This window comes from Simochromis diagramma, unplaced genomic scaffold (assembly GCF_900408965.1).
Source record: "Simochromis diagramma unplaced genomic scaffold, fSimDia1.1 OVJJ01000106.1, whole genome shotgun sequence".
NCBI lineage: Eukaryota > Metazoa > Chordata > Actinopteri > Cichliformes > Cichlidae > Simochromis > Simochromis diagramma.
The window spans coordinates 932,903-948,205 of NW_024387121.1; the positions used below are offsets into that span (position 1 = coordinate 932,903).

At 40.6% G+C, this 15,303-nt stretch overlaps 2 protein-coding genes across 8 annotated transcripts in view; both read left to right on the plus strand.

Moving 5' to 3' along the window:
* LOC120743342 (RNA-binding Raly-like protein) overlaps positions 1-6,042 on the plus strand; it is a 59,709-nt gene extending 53,667 nt beyond the window's left edge. The window contains exons 6-8 of one of the 3 annotated variants that reach the window (XM_040046955.1): positions 1,507-1,658; positions 3,881-3,926; positions 5,806-6,042. In XM_040046955.1, coding sequence (XP_039902889.1) covers positions 1,507-1,658; positions 3,881-3,913 — 185 coding nt within the window. In that variant the 3' untranslated portion in view covers positions 3,914-3,926; positions 5,806-6,042. The remainder of the gene's footprint in view (positions 1-1,506; positions 1,659-3,880; positions 3,927-5,805) is intronic. The other 2 variants (XM_040046954.1, XM_040046953.1) reach the window with 2 other exon arrangements.
* A 3,200-nt stretch (positions 6,043-9,242) lies between these two features.
* On the plus strand, positions 9,243-14,165 carry LOC120743344 (5-hydroxyisourate hydrolase-like). 5 transcript variants are annotated; one of them, XM_040046961.1, is made up of 4 exons: positions 9,243-9,363; positions 12,506-12,636; positions 12,871-13,006; positions 13,473-14,165. In XM_040046961.1, the coding sequence occupies exons 2-4, from the start codon at positions 12,509-12,511 to the stop codon at positions 13,560-13,562; spliced, it is 354 nt and encodes a 117-aa protein (XP_039902895.1). In that variant the 5' UTR covers positions 9,243-9,363; positions 12,506-12,508; the 3' UTR covers positions 13,563-14,165. The 5 variants fall into 5 exon arrangements, with proteins under 5 accessions (XP_039902895.1, XP_039902892.1, XP_039902893.1 ...); XM_040046958.1 differs by having other exon boundaries at positions 9,245-9,363; positions 12,503-12,636; XM_040046959.1 differs by lacking the exon at positions 9,243-9,363 and adding an exon at positions 10,371-10,998.
* Positions 14,166-15,303: the final 1,138 nt, after the last annotated feature.

Here is a 15,303-nt window from a genome sequence, read left to right on the forward strand (position 1 = left end):
ATAAATAGATGAGGAAATTATCCGATGTGACACGTTGACGGTCTTCAGTTTTTTGCGATTATTTCCTAGAAATGTGTTCCAACACTCAAATGAGAACTTCTCTCGCACACATTCAGCGAGTCGTCGAAGAGGGAGGTAATACTGCGGGTATTCGAGTTATGAGGGTTCAAATTCATTGCAAAACTGACATTTTTAGAGGTTTGCATTAGATCTGAAAATGTTTCAAATAAAAATTGAAATTACAATATTTTGTTATGACTTGTGATTTTGCTTTAATGAGACCTAAAATCATCCATAACCACGTCTCGACACTGTTGGACGTCCACTTATTTATCGACAGAGAACTGTCACAGTGATTACTTTCTGTATAATAAGGAGAAATTAAAGGCTTAAAGAAAAAAATTGTTAGAAAAGGACTGTATTTAAAAGATGGATGTAGCCACGGCAACGCCCCATTTGGTTTCTGGACTTTGAAGTATCAGTGTTAGCATTTTGACATCCTCCACCAAAAGCGATCGTATGAAATGAGGGATGCTATTGAAACGTGTTCTGTGATGTGACAAATCTGATGGACGAGTCTGGGTTAGGTGAATGGAGAACATTACCTGAAAGACTGTACCAACTATAACGTTTGGTGGAGGAGAGATAACGCTGCGGGGTGTTCTTCTGGAGTTGACCTGGGTCTCTTAGTTTCAGTGAAAGGAAAACGTAATGCCTCCACTTACCGAAACTTTTTGGACAATTCTGTGCTTCTAACTGTGTGTGAACAATTTGGGGATGGACCACCTTTGACTGCCCCAGTGCAAAACAGAGGCTCATAAAGACACACCTTTAGGATCAACTCGAAAATCAGTGTTTGTCTTTTCAAATGTTCTTCTAAATGGGCAAAAGTCCCCACACGCACTTCAAAGTCTTCTCAAAGGAGCGTTGTAGCTGCAAAGGGGAACCAACTCCATATTAATACCCAAGAATAGATGTAGCATTTAGGTGGCATGATATTTTTGTCCGCGCAGTGTAGTGTTTCATTTAAAAAGCTCCAAACAGCACAACAGCACCAAGGCAACATTTAAGGCCCTACCAGCACAGGAGAAAACTGCACACTGACATCCTGAATATGTACAAAAGTGGTAGATGATACAGCTTCAACTCCTGGATCAAACCATGAAATTCTCCCTGCTGCTGCCTTCTCCTGAGAATTGAATCCATCTGGAAACTTTCTTTTTAATCCTTGCCTTCTTTAGAAACATCAGGACCAGGCCATCATAGTTATTATTATTTCCACTCAAAATGTTCCTGTATTCACACACGAACAATTTTGAATTTTGTGTCATTTTCTTTTGCAGAACTTGGTGTTTAAAGCTCTTTACAAAAAGGTTTAGTCTAAACACGCCATAAGAACAACTGTGTGTGTGTGTGTGTGTGTGTGTGTGTGTGTGTGTGTGTGTGTGTGTGTGTGTGTGTGTGTGTGTGTGTGTGTGTGTGTGTGTGTGTGTGTGTGTGTCTAAGAGTGTCCTGAGAGCAGGGAGCCCAGTGTGTCGGATTCCTCTCGCCGAGGTTCAGTCAGCAGTCTGGAGCGAGAGAGTCCGGAGCCAGGGGAGGCCAGTGAGGACGAGCCGCTGCACTACCAGCACTACTACCCCTACAGCTACACCCACAGGGTAAATATATGCCCCTGCTTCCCCACAGCTACACCCATGCTACCATTGACTTACAGAATCAATATCAATCAATTTCACATACAGCCAAATTTTAGCTTTGCCTCCCGATCTTCAAATAGCTCCCAGCTTTCAGACACAGTCTCATGCTGAATAAATAGGAGTTTGTTTTCTTCTTTTAATGATATTAAACAGCTGTGGCATCACACAGCAGCAGGAAGCAGTTAACGCAGGTGTTACGGCAGCAGGGACTCCATCAGTTACTTTCCTGACGTTTCACTGTGGTCTCACAAAACCAGCTTGAACGGGTTTCAGTACAACAGCTGATGTGCTGTGCTTACACACAGCGATTATTCTTCAGTGCGCTAATATTTGCAGTAATGGTGTGACATTGCATTCACTGAACTCATCTAATTGCCTAAGTAAATGAAAATAAGACAGCAGATGGTAAGCCTAATAAAAAGTAATTACAGTAATACATTTGCTCAGTGGTTCTCCAACTTTTTTATTTTTTTTATTCCTTTTTCTTCTGCCTGTAGTCTGCTGGGGAATGTTCCCTTGTCACAAATTCCAAATTAAACCCTTTCCCATGGCACAACAGTACTGGATAAACATATATTACTCACTCAATATACCACCACTCCTACTGTTGCCACTACTGCAGAGCAAATATGGAGTATATGGAGCATAGTTTCAGTACAGACAGTTCACAAAATAAAGCTCAGCCATAATCCTGGCAGATGGAACAATCTCCTACAGACCTGTTGACATTCATTGATTTATAGTGACTTGTTTAGAAAGTCTCAATCCAATCTGCAAGCCTCTTTGCAACCGACCTCCAGATACTCCATTCATGCTCTTCCTAACTTAATCATTTATGGAGCTGTTGTTATGGTTGCCCTCTCTATTCTGTGCTGAGGTCTTGCTGCTCCCCTCAGAGATATACCACCACTATAAATGTCTGCCACTGGTAGCGTCTTTTGACAATAGCGGTCCTGACAATTAATATATAGGCTCCTCCGTGGAATACATATCACTATTACTCACCCATTCTACTACACAGGATAAATACACCCTCACAGGGTAAACACACAGTATGTTTTTCCCTTTCAGTTACTTTATAGGATGAATTCAGCTACCCATAGTGTAATTTTACATGCCTGCTACCATCACTGCTAGTACAGATGTTTTACTACTACTCAAACAAGTTAAAGCCTTTTAATACTCAATCACTATCCCACAGAATGCATAAGTATCCCTATTACACACTAAGCTAGTCAAACAAGACGATGTACCTCCCACAGGGTAACCTCAACAACCTCTGGGGTGCTCAGCTCTGCAATAGCAGCTAATGCAATGCTGCCCTCTTGTGGAGAATTGGCTAACTCTGACTCAGGTGCGTTAACAAAACTGTCAAAACTCTCAGAATTATTTTTCAGTGTTTCACTAGTTATTATGGAGATTATTTTAATAATCAGTCAAACATTTCTTTTGCCAAAGAGAAAGTAAGAAGTAAAAAATAATGTCCGCCACGATTTCCATATATCCAGTTAGAGTTTGAAAAAACAAACAGTTCATCTGTCCCAGTCCATCCCTTCACCTGTCTTCCTAAATCTCTCAGTCATATAGACTTACCAGCAGTAAATCTGTGACTCACCCACACTGCAGAGAGACCATCTGTATAATTCCTGGTGGAAGATGTGTTTACCAGTCGCCTCGCAGGTCTTTTGATTCAGGATCTCACCGGAGTGGAGCAGATCGGCCGAGCGGAGGAGCGATGCTTTCAGTGTTTCTGTTTCTTTACAGGGAAACATAATGACATAGAATTAGCCTGCAGGCTTCCTATACCTGCCTGACAGAGCGAAGCTGCCTCATTAATCTGAGAGGAGGCAGAGAACAGACTGGCCCTTAATCTGTCGCATTGTTCCTCTGACAGGAAGAAGCCGAGTGTACATGAATAAAAGAGTGTTTTAGCAGGCTAATTACCATTTACCTCTCTGTGTGTGTGTGTGTGTGTGTGTGTGTGTGTGTGTGTGTGTGTGTGTGTGTGTGTGTGTGTGAAACACAATGTGTTATTATGAACAGGAAATGAGCATTTACGTGGACTGCGAGGATAAAGGACTTCCGGCTGCACTGAACATGAGGCGATGTGCAAATAGAGGCTAAAGCAGTGTTTTAATTAACCCACTGTCCTGTTAAGAGTAACTTTCTCTTTCTGTTTTCAGATAAAGCCGACTGATCAGGAGGAGGACCTGTGATGCTGCAGTTCAGGTATGAAGGTGGCAAGCTGCCTGGCCTTATACGTTCCTTTGAAATGAACCTGCTTTGCTTTTCTTTGTTTTCTTTCATGTATGTCTATCTAATGTTGGATGCTCAAATTAAACACAAACTGAAAATTGGGTTTGGGTTTGGAGGGCGTTGTGCTTTAATTTATGGCTGTAGACATAACTGAGCTTTCTGTGCATTTTTGAGCATCTTCATTGAAATTATTTGGGAAATAATATTAACTGTGAAGGATTACACCCTTACAGTTTATGAATACAGCTTGTTAACCACTTCAGGCTCAATAATGCTAATGCACTCAGTCCAAAAGTAATGTGTTCTGTAACAGCTGTCTTTTTATTAAGCAGGGCCAAACTTTCAAATAAAGGATCCAGCATTTGTACAAGTATTCCTCATGAGACTTAGTTTTGGACATTTGTTCCTATTCTTCGAGCTGCATCATGTCAAAGATAGAGGTTATCCATAATATCGGTCATCTCAGGCGCACAGCTCTAGCTGTGAGCACAGAAGCCCCGCCTACATACAGTTTAAACCTTCTGTTTCCAAGGAGCAGCCAATCTGAAGGAAGATGGGTTAAAAATAAATAAATAAATCATGCAGAGCTACTCTGGTAGAGTCCATTAATAAAAATGTGCAAACCTACACTTTAATGTTAGGTCAATAAAGAATAAGTGCCGTGTGTACATGTGCATATAAACATACAGATGTTTGCACTCACTGTGCATTAAGCCATGTTTCTAGAAGTTTTTATCAAGATTTGTTCACTGGCTTAGGAGGAGATAGGGGACGTACAAATATAAATACACTACGACCTTTATAGCATGAGATGGAGCTGGAAATGAACAGAATATGTCCTCTTTAATAGGTTTTGGACAAAAATGGAGCTCAGAAGGAAGAGCAGTATGACATAATAATAATATGATATGACATAACTTTAAATATTCTTTTACTGTAGAATCATTTAAACTATTTCCAGATCTGTCCTCTACCGTAACGTAGCACTTACTTTGCTGTGGAAGACTTCAACTAGCTCTTACATCAGTTGATTTTTGCAGTTAACGTGTGTTTGCTCTTTGTTTTTGCTAAAGCAACAAAGAATGCAAAAAACGGACTGTTTCCTGTGTGTTTCTGAGTCTTTGTAAGTTTATCCTCTGTGAAACAAACTAAAGCCAATGACTGTTTGGTGGTAAAACACATGGAAACACATTCGGCAGTGGTCAGCAGTAATTGGAAGTTGGACATTTGCGCATTAAGTATCCAACCCTATAATGAAGATAGATCTGCTTTCTCTTTCCTTTACTGCCCAATACCTACAGCACATAGTTAATGGACTATAAAAGATTATTGTAGACACGGTAATCTCACCCATCAGTTTGACAAATCTTATTTTTGAAGCCTCGTGCTGACTTTTCTCACCATCTTAATTTTTCGAAACAAGACGGTGGTGAGTGGAGCTGAGAAATTGAGGGACAGTTAACACTCAAAAAATAGCAACAAGAATAATAATGGTGGCCAAAATTAACATCATATTGTTTTTAGTAAGACTTCAAATCCAATATTACGACTGTAAACTCAACAGCAAAGTGTTTCACCAAGGTACAAATCCTGGGAACAGATCGCACTTTTTCCTTGTACTGCTATGGAACAGCCATATTTTTGCAGCAAGAGGAGTCGCCCCCTGCTGGTCATTTAGATTTAAGTCACTTCATGATTAGTCATTTTGGTGGATAAGAAGGACACATAAACCTTATTGTAGTTTAAACCAAATCTTTAAAATCATCAGGCTCCACTGATATTGACCTTAAAGTGTATTTCATACCAACTTATGAGTTTTTTGCATGTTTTACTCTCTCTTTGTGTCCTGAAGATCCTTAGAAGTCTTGCTTCAGATTCCTCTCATGTTCACTCCCTTCCAGAAGCAGACGCTCAGATCTGTAACAGCTGGGATGGACGAAGCTTCAAGACGACGCTGGCAACACGACCTGCATTTGGACTGACTCTCCTCCACCCCTGATTTTTGATTTTTTCACATATCTTTGACATTTTTATTATGTTGCTACGGTGGCCCTGAGAGGCCAAACGAACTGCAACTTAAGAAAACACCAGCAATAAGAAAAACGCTGCAAAAGCAAACAAAACAAAACGGAAACAGGAAAAACAAAATATAAATAGGGAAAAGGAAACAGAAATAGGAAAAAAGCCAAGGGAAGTTTCTGGGGAGACAATAACCTAACGCAGTGGTTCCCAAACTTTTTATGCTTGTTTTTTATTCTAATAGTTAGGTTAACACACTTATCTCTCATCTTTTCTTTTGTCACAAAACCAATAGATCCTCAACTTCTTTTAAGTGTCTCCCAGTGCAATCTTAGCATATTTTGGTTCCTGCAACGGGTTATTGTCTCCCCAGAAACACTTCCCTTGTGCTTTTGGAAATCTGTTTTTTCCTATTTCTGTTGTGTTTTGTGTGCTTTTGCAGCATTTTTTGCTAATTGATGGTGTTTTCTTAAGTTGCAATCTGTTTGACCTCTCGGGGCCACCGTATGTTGCACTGCCTTCACCTATGTTTTCCATTCCAGTGATCCACATTCACATGTTGACACATTAGACAATATCTGAACATCATAGAAAAGTTTAATAAAACATACTGATGGTTCTGCAGCTAAATACCTCCTCACAGCAGATTATTTTATTTTGGCCTCTGGGCCAACACCTCTGCACCGCCAGAAAACACTGCATTAGTGGGCTACACAGGCAAGAGCAGACTCATGAGCTTGTTGGATTATTTCCTTAACGTTTGAGTCTGTTTCATCACCCTAACCTTGCTTCTCATGTCAGACTCATCACTGTTATTAAAGTCTGTGTGGCACCAGCTGGCGGCTCCTTATCGCACAGTTTATTTTCATCAGGCCTGTTTTCATTATGTGTAACCAGCTGTGTGACCACATAATGCTTCTGCGGTACAGGCTCAGTGAGCACGGCTTTATGACTTTCTGGGTAAATTTCACTGTTCAGTCCACTCAGGAAATCACTTATAAAGTTATATATAGGCCCAGACAATTTCCTGAAATGAGCATTAGCTCATTAGCTCCATGTAGTAGATACGAATAGGGAAATGTACTTTTTCTATGATCATGAGTGATAGTTGGTTTCATGTGCTTGTTTCAGTTTAGCTTGGGTTAACTGACAAATAAACTGACAAACAGTTTGAGTTCAGTTTATTTCATGGATTAGTTTGGCAGGTGTGGGTAACAATATGCTTCACGTGAACTAAAACTGTTGGGTTCATGTTTGCTAAGATATCTAGCTGAATGAAAAAGCTAAGTTTAACTTACAGTCCTGGTAAAAAAGAAAGCACAGCATCATTCCACAGCGAGAAAGTGGAAAACATTCAAGACAGCTGCCAGACTTCTCAGGAGGAAATATTCCAGCCAATTTACCCCAAAGTCAGATCAATTTAAAAAAGACTGAACAAGTGCGACTATGAAGGGTTCCTAGGAGGCTACTTCTTCCCTAGAAAAACAACATGGCAGCATATGTTAAGTTTGCTTTGTTTCTTCATAATATACAGCAGCACATTTGGAGAAAACCAAACACAGCACATCAGCACAAACACCTTACACCAACTGTCAGCACGGTGGTGGAGGGACGATGATTTGGGAAGCTTGCAGTCACTGAGTCGACCATGAAATCCTCTGTACACCAAACTGCTCTAAAGTCAAACATGCGGCCGTGTGTCCCGCAGCTAAAGCTTTGCCCAAACTGGGTCATGTAACTGGACGATGATCCCACACACAGCAGCAAATCGCCAACAGATTGGCTGAAGAAGCAAAAAAAAAATCAAGGTGCTGCAGTGGCCCAAAGTCTAGACCTCAACTCAACTGAAACGCTGTGGTTGGTTTAAGAGAGCTGTGCATGAATGAATGCTGAAAACATGAATGAACAACAGCAGCGCTGTAATGACGAGTTCCTCCACAATGACGTGAGACACGAGTCGCCCAGAAAACCATTGCTGCAACATTTTGCTCCTAAATTAGGTCCTAAAAGCAACTTAGTAGGGTACATACACTGCTTCTGCAGTTTGGCTTCAATTTTTATCAGTAAATAATGACACGGTGTAATATGTCATATGTTGGTGTTCATCTTAGGTTGTGTTTAAGTCATTTTAAGACCTGATAAGGACCAGATTAATACATGAAACCTAAGAAGTGACAGACACACCTACAGCTACAGAAACTGTACTTTTGATGCTAATAAGAATTTTTGAAAGACTCAACTGGTAATAGAAAAAAAATAGATCACCATACTGAAAAGACATGCTACTGAACATTTGATGACCCATTTTTACAATTTGATATGCCACTGCCAAATAAGACAGACCAGTTACACATAAAATATTCAATATATAACACATTACTGTTGTTCCCACTACAGTGTTGCTGGTTTCTGTTGTGGCTTTCATTTTATGAAATAATGTTTATCATTGGTTTAATGGCGAGCACAGACACCAAACAGTTGCTGAACCTTTTAAAAGGAACAACCGTCAGTGTAAATACGCTCTAAATATTTGTCAGTTTAAAAGGTGACACTTGAACACATTCATGTGTACAGTAGTAGCTCTTTATACTGAAACCTTATTTCAGACTTTAAAAACAAAGTGACACTAAATGTTTTAATAAGAAATCCAGCGAGTTTGGACGCAGACTCATTTTGGAAATCCTTGATTTGACGTCGCCGTAGCTTCTCCTGTCAGTGCTTTTGTGTTTGTTCAGTGCTGAATGTAACCTATTTAACTGTGAGTGTAATAAAGGTATTTTTCATAAACGAGGTGCATTTGGACCTGGTGTGATTCTTTTTTTATGAGTTCATGAATTTTATCTGTAGTAATTCAACATATCAAATCATTTGATATGTTGGAATGCTCTCCTTTGTTTTTAAGTTTACTGTATGGAAATTAGGTCTCCCCTTCAGAGGGCAGGTGAGTGGTCAGGTTTGGGTGGAGATCAGTATTACCATTTAGCCAGCTAAACTCAGAAACAGTTCAACATAGCTGGACAAAACCAGTTGCTCTCTGAATCTGATGCTGCTAATAAACAACCAGAGTACTTGAGGTCAAGTTTAAAAATGAGCTTCATGGAAAATCTTCAGAAAAACGAGGGTAACTGCATAAGTAGAGGCAGAAACATTAAGCGCCACCTACAGGAACTCTTAACAAAAGACAATCATTTTGAACCGCATCACATTAAAATAAAAACAACAAGAATCAAAGGTAAGCACCTCCCACATTTTATCCATAGGGAATAATCCAAACCTTTGGCAGAGTTGGATGAAAGGATATACCATATACCGTATATCATTGGACGAGTCACTGCAGCAATTTAAAAAATGAATCCTTCATCCATGTTAGACACAAAGACAGGTCTGAAAGGTAAAACCATCATGGAAGTGGAATTTAAACCTGCATTCTTCTTCGTGTCCTGCAGGGGGAGACTCTGGTGGTTGTGAAAGGAGCTATGCTCGCTAGCTAGCAACTTGTCAGATCCAGTTTCAAAACAAAAGAAGCAAAAGCTAGAGGTGGGCGAATTGATCCAAATGTCGATAGCATTAATGCCAATGCTGGTATTGGTATTGGGCTGAAACTAGTGCAAAAGGATCAATGAAACTGGGTCTGACAAGTTGCTAGCAGTGTTACCAACTTAGCGACTTTGTTGCTATATTTAGCCAGTTTTCAGACCCCTTAGCTAAAAAAAAAGACGTGAAAGCGTGTATCGCTTTTACTCTCAACAAGCAGCGGGTGCTGTAACGCAGTCAGTTCTTCTTTTACTCTTTTACTCTTATGCTGTTTTGTGGATCACAATGTTTAAAACTACTTATAAACACACACACACAAAGTAACTCCACCAGAGTGCCTATTTCGGGTCACTTTTGCCGGTCCAAGCCCGGGTAAAGGAGCAGGTTTGGAATTGTGACATTAAAAAAAACAATAATTGCTAAAAGAAATTTAATTTGTAGTTCTAAATAAACTCTAAATGCATTTAGGACGTTTTTTACTCACTTTATGTCTCTTCCACGATGTTATTTCTCTCTCCAACAACATAGGTTACAATTAGATTAGCATGACCAATTATGCAAATTAGGTGATGACGTCATTTAGCGACTTCTAGAGACTTTTAGGACAGCCAATAACGATTTTCCTTACTGAGGAGTTGGCAACCCTGGTTGCTAGCTAGCGAGCATATCCTGGACGATCGTAGCTCGTACTGAACTTAGAGGACAGTTTGAAAACACACAGACAGTTGAAAGCTATGATTTGTTGTATTAACTTAAGATTGTGGAGAGTAAAAGTCTCACAGTGATTTTGTGATCATTAAAATGTGTTTAGAATTTGCAAACTGATGATGAATCATCATTTCATACGTGTAAATCATGACGCACTTCATCCTCTAACATGATTTTCCTTTATAGGCTAAAAGAATTGATATCGGCATCGATATTGCCCTGTATGTGATTAGCATCTGATCGATACCAAAACCTGCAGCATTGAACAGCACTTGCAAAAGCCTGCTTTACATCCATCTTTTATGTTGCATGTGGGTAAACACTGTATTCAAACTTGTGAATTTACCCATGCCTCACCCAGTAGCTGTTATTCCTAACCTGCCAGTAACAATAGCAACTAAAGCTTCTGCATTTAATCTCTGCCTGCGAACTAAAATGCTAGCTGGCAGTGGGGATTGCTCCAGTCTCTTCCAGTCAAATGGTATCAGAAGAAATCATAGTCAGAGGTGCATAGTAGGGGATGTCTGACATTACAATGAGCCTAATCATGCAAAACAATCCCAGTGATTAAATGAATCACGTGTTGTTGACTGAAGGAAAGCTGCACTCTCTTGGCTGGTTTTAATGATTTATTAGAATCAGGACAACCTTTGAGACTGGGTCTGTTTAAAGTGCATGGTGGGTAGGTGTATGAGGGAGGAGTGTGCAGTGATACCACAGCTGGTTGGAGGAGTTTGGAATACTGAATGAACTGGCTGCAGCAGAGGGGAGAGCTCTCACACAGGTAAGGCTTCTCCTATTATAGACTACAGCAATGAGGCCTGAGGTGTTTCTGTTTCACACTGATGCACTTCAGTGTTTTAAAGTGTCACCAGTGCATGTATGTGCTGCTCTTGTCTCCACTTAGAAGTGGTATGTGTCCTCTGGTCATCTTATAATGATATGTAAGCTTCATATGTGAACTCTTTAGGCTTATAATATTCTTTATTCCTATTTTGAAGCATATTTATCGTTAATTCCTCAAGAAAGTTTCCAATAATTGTTTGTGTTGAGACCTCTTGATATGGACTCAGTGTCTTAACACACAGAAGGTGTCACATGAAACTTCAAAGACTTATATATTAGTCATTTTTGTTTACATTAAAGTGATCGCTGAGGAAAATAAACATGAGATACATGGTCACATGACTGACAGGTAATATCATGACATCATAATCCTTGTCTTCTGAGTAGTTTATTAAACTTGGAGCACAGAGCTGTAATCTGCAGGTGTCAGACCAGAGTCTATGGCAACATCTGTCCTTATGATCATTTGCTAAGATGGGACATATTGAGAAAATGTAGGTGTGACACTCAAACGTTGGACTGCTACATTAAACACTCTGATGTCGAAGAGCTGAAGTGTAAATTCAGTCTGAATCGCTGTAAATAAAGATGAGAATGTCACAGCTTCTCAAAAGTGAAGCTAAAGCATCTTCAGCTCCCTTTGGTGTCTGGCTGCAGTATAGAAAACGCTGCTTTGTGCTCCAGCCACACTATAAAAATAAGATGGGAGGATTGCTGGGTGATTGATTTCTTTTTTCTTTTTTAAAAAGAATTTTGGTAATCACTGCACACGCAGAGGCTGACCGAGGTAACTGCTTCTGATCGCAAGCCGATTGTGCGCATTGCCTGGTGGGAGCCAACCTGTCTCTGAACAGAAATCCCTCTCGGACAGATCACTAAGTGCAGACTCACTGCTAACAATTCTGCTCTTTCACTCTGTGACCAGTTGCAAACTATTGCATAAGTGGTGGGCAGCGATCATGAAAGCACCTCTGGCTATTTTTTAGAAGTTTTGAAGAGACAAAAAGGTTTTTATCCTTGTACTTTTATTAATCTAAAAAAAACAAGACACAAACAGTTATGTTAGACAGAGGAGGATTCCTGATAGTTTCTTTTTTTAGTTAGCAGACATAATATCATTGACCATATTAATAAAGCTTAAGGTTATTGTTGCATTGCTCTTTTTTCTGTCCTATTTGGTGTCGAGAGGACTGTGATTGCTGTACATGGAGGTGTTAGATGTAGATGAGCATCAGATGACCACCATAGACTGGTATTAAGAGGGAAATCATTGTTTCTATATCTTCACTGGTCACAATTTGCTACTGGGTACTGGCTTGGATCCCCTTTTGCCTTCAGAACGGCCTCACAGATTGAACATTCTTCCATACGATGGTGTCATGACGTCGATTACTGTAACTAAAGGTCCCACATTTAAATCTGACCTGTCCTCTGCCATCCAGCAGATCATGGCGGAGTCCAGTCCTCTGACCACTCACGTGCTGAACGCTACCGACGGCGTCCCGGTAGCCAGGATGGCCCTCAGCCTGCACCGACTGGACTCCAAGCTGATGATCTGGGCCATGCTGAGTGTCGGGTAGGCTTTCATACATTCTTACACGTAGCTTAATCTCCTGTTAACGTGTTTATTATTCAAAGCCTGAAGCCTGATAAAATCAAAAACTGAAAAGGCCAGAAATGGGGGGCGGGGGGGGGGGGGGGTGATTTCTTTTGACAACTAAAGAAATCAGGGAAGAGCTTTTCTTCCAGGTGAGCTGACGAAAACCTGCACATAGAACTAATTAATAATTTATTAATTATTAATTTTTAGGACAACAAACCAAGATGGCCGCTGCCCAGGACTCATCAACCAAGAAGCTTTCACCCCTGGCATGTACAAGCTCCGCTTTGAGACGGGTTCATACTGGGAAGGCCTTGGTCAGCCCTCTTTCTACCCCTATGTGGAGGTGGGTCATGAGGTGTCACTATCCTATATTTGAAAGAAGTAAACTGGTCTGATTTAGGTATATAGTAACGCACACATGTGAATAGATCCTTATAAGTGTCACGAGTAGGACAAGATGTAAAGACAACACATTTATTTGGGAACAGAAACAGTTTGGTAGCAGTTAGTTTGTTCACCACAAGGGGTCGCCAAATCTCCTAAAACACACAAATGTCATTATCGACAAATGAGCAACAGGAAAATTTAAATTTTAAAAACATTCTTACTTACTTATACTTACTTCAACAAAGTGTTTATAATAATGTCACAGCATTATTCACATCTTCATGTCCAATAAAAACTGTGACATCAAAGACAGTGGGGTCTACAACAACCAATGTTTTTGTTGAAATCATTTTTGTATCAAACATTAAAAGGCATTTTTCATCTTGCTGTAATCATTTGTGTGTGCGTTTGTGTGTTTCCAGGTTGTGTTCACCATCAGTGAGCCGGAGCAGAGGTTTCACATCCCTCTACTGATGAGTCGCTTCTCCTACAGCACTTACAGAGGAAGCTGAAAGCTGCAGAGAGATGGATTTCTGCTGTTTTATAGATTCATGACTTAGGTTTCTCTTCTTTTATATTTTACTCAGGTGTTATTGTGTGCTACATTTGTTATTTGTTGAGTTTCACTTCATGAGTGTATTTACACCAATCAAAAACAACATTAAAACCTCCATTACAGTCTGCATTATAGGTCACTTGCCACTCTGTACAAATACCTGATGATTCTCTGCGGGTGTCTCTTCTTCTTATTGTGTGACATGAATGAATTTAATATTTCTTTATCTTTAATATCTCCATGAATAATGTTTAAAGCAATAGTACACACACACTTGCTCTATTTATTATTATTCTTTAAGTGTTCCTTTAGTATAGCGAAAAGTCCATTTCTATTAGGCAATAATTTGAAATTATTTTAAAAGAAGGCAAACAAAACATTTGCTGGCTTTAGTTTTTTCTTTGTATTTGCTGCTTTTCTTAAAATCAGTGGCTAAAGAGCAATATTTGTCCCTTTTTCTAATATTTAATATACCAAACAGTAACTTATTAACACTTTGAATAGCAAGATCAATTAATAGTTAGTTGCAACTTAAACTTAACACTTTTTTCAAATTAACAGAAGCACAGCTTTTTGCTTAAAGTGACCAAATATTTTATTTAGATTGATTTAAAATTAAACAAAACAAAAGTCTAAGACAACTTGAAAAATGGCAAATAAATCTTATTTTGCATGGCTGGCTCTTAACAAGGTTCCAAGTAGAGCTTCAACATGCAATAAGAAGAAATGGGAGAGAGACCGGGTCGGGGATGAGTTCCTGCCCCAAGTGGAGGAGTTCAAGTATCTCGGGGTCTTGTTCGCGAGTGATGGGAGAAGGGAGCCGGAGATCGACAGACGGATTGGGGCTGCAGCTGCAGTAATGCGGACGCTGCACCGGTCCGTCGTGGTGAAGAGGGAGCTGAGTGTAAAAGCGAAGCTCTCAATTTACCGGTCGATCTACGTCCCTACCCTCACCTATGGCCACGAGCTGTGGGTAGTGACCGAAAGAACGAGATCGCGGATACAAGCGGCAGAAATGAGCTTCCTCCGAAGGGTGGCTGGCCTCTCCCTTAGAGATAGGGTGAGAAGTTCGGCCATCCGGGAGGGGCTCAGAGTAGAGCAGCTGCTGCTCCACATCGAAAGGAGCCAGCTGAGGTGGTTCGGGCATCTGACAAGGATGCCCCCTGGGCGCCTCCTGGGTGAGGTGTTCCAGGCATGTCCCACCGGGAGGAGGCCCCGGGGCAGACCCAGGACACGCTGGAGAGATTATATCTCTCGGCTGGCCTGGGAACGCCTTGGTATTCCCCCGGATAAGCTGGAGGAGGTGGCTGGGGAGAGGGAGGTCTGGGCCTCTTTGCTTAGGCTGCTGCCCCCGCGACCCGGCCCCGGACAAAGCGGATGAAGATGGATGGATGGATGGGAGAGAGACCAAACATTTTTTGAGCCTGCAATTTATTGAAAACAATGCTTAAACTGAAACAGGCTGTTTTACAGCTGATCAAAAGTTTAGGACCACACCACCAAAAAAAGCCCTGTAAACGGGTTGCAAGCATGAACTCAGTAATAAGTAGCGCCACTGTTGTTTTTGATCACTTCAATAATTCATTGCGGGATGCTTGTTGCAAGCATTTCCATGAGGTGATTGGGAACATTTTTCCAAGTGGTGATGACGGCCACACGAAGGGCATCTTCTGTCTGGAACTGTTGTCCATTTTTGT

What these genes read in the sequence shown, in the direction of transcription:
- LOC120743344 (XM_040046956.1), top strand. Translation starts at nt 12,440, where the DNA reads ATGACGTCGATTACTGTAACTAAAGGTCCCACATTTAAATCTGACCTG. An exon ending in TGGGCCATGCTGAGTGTCGG is followed by an intron (nt 12,637 to 12,870) that starts GTAGGCTTTCAT and finishes ATTAATTTTTAG; the next exon opens with GACAACAAACCAAGATGGCC. An exon ending in CTTTCTACCCCTATGTGGAG is followed by an intron (nt 13,007 to 13,472) that starts GTGGGTCATGAG and finishes GTGTGTTTCCAG; the next exon opens with GTTGTGTTCACCATCAGTGA.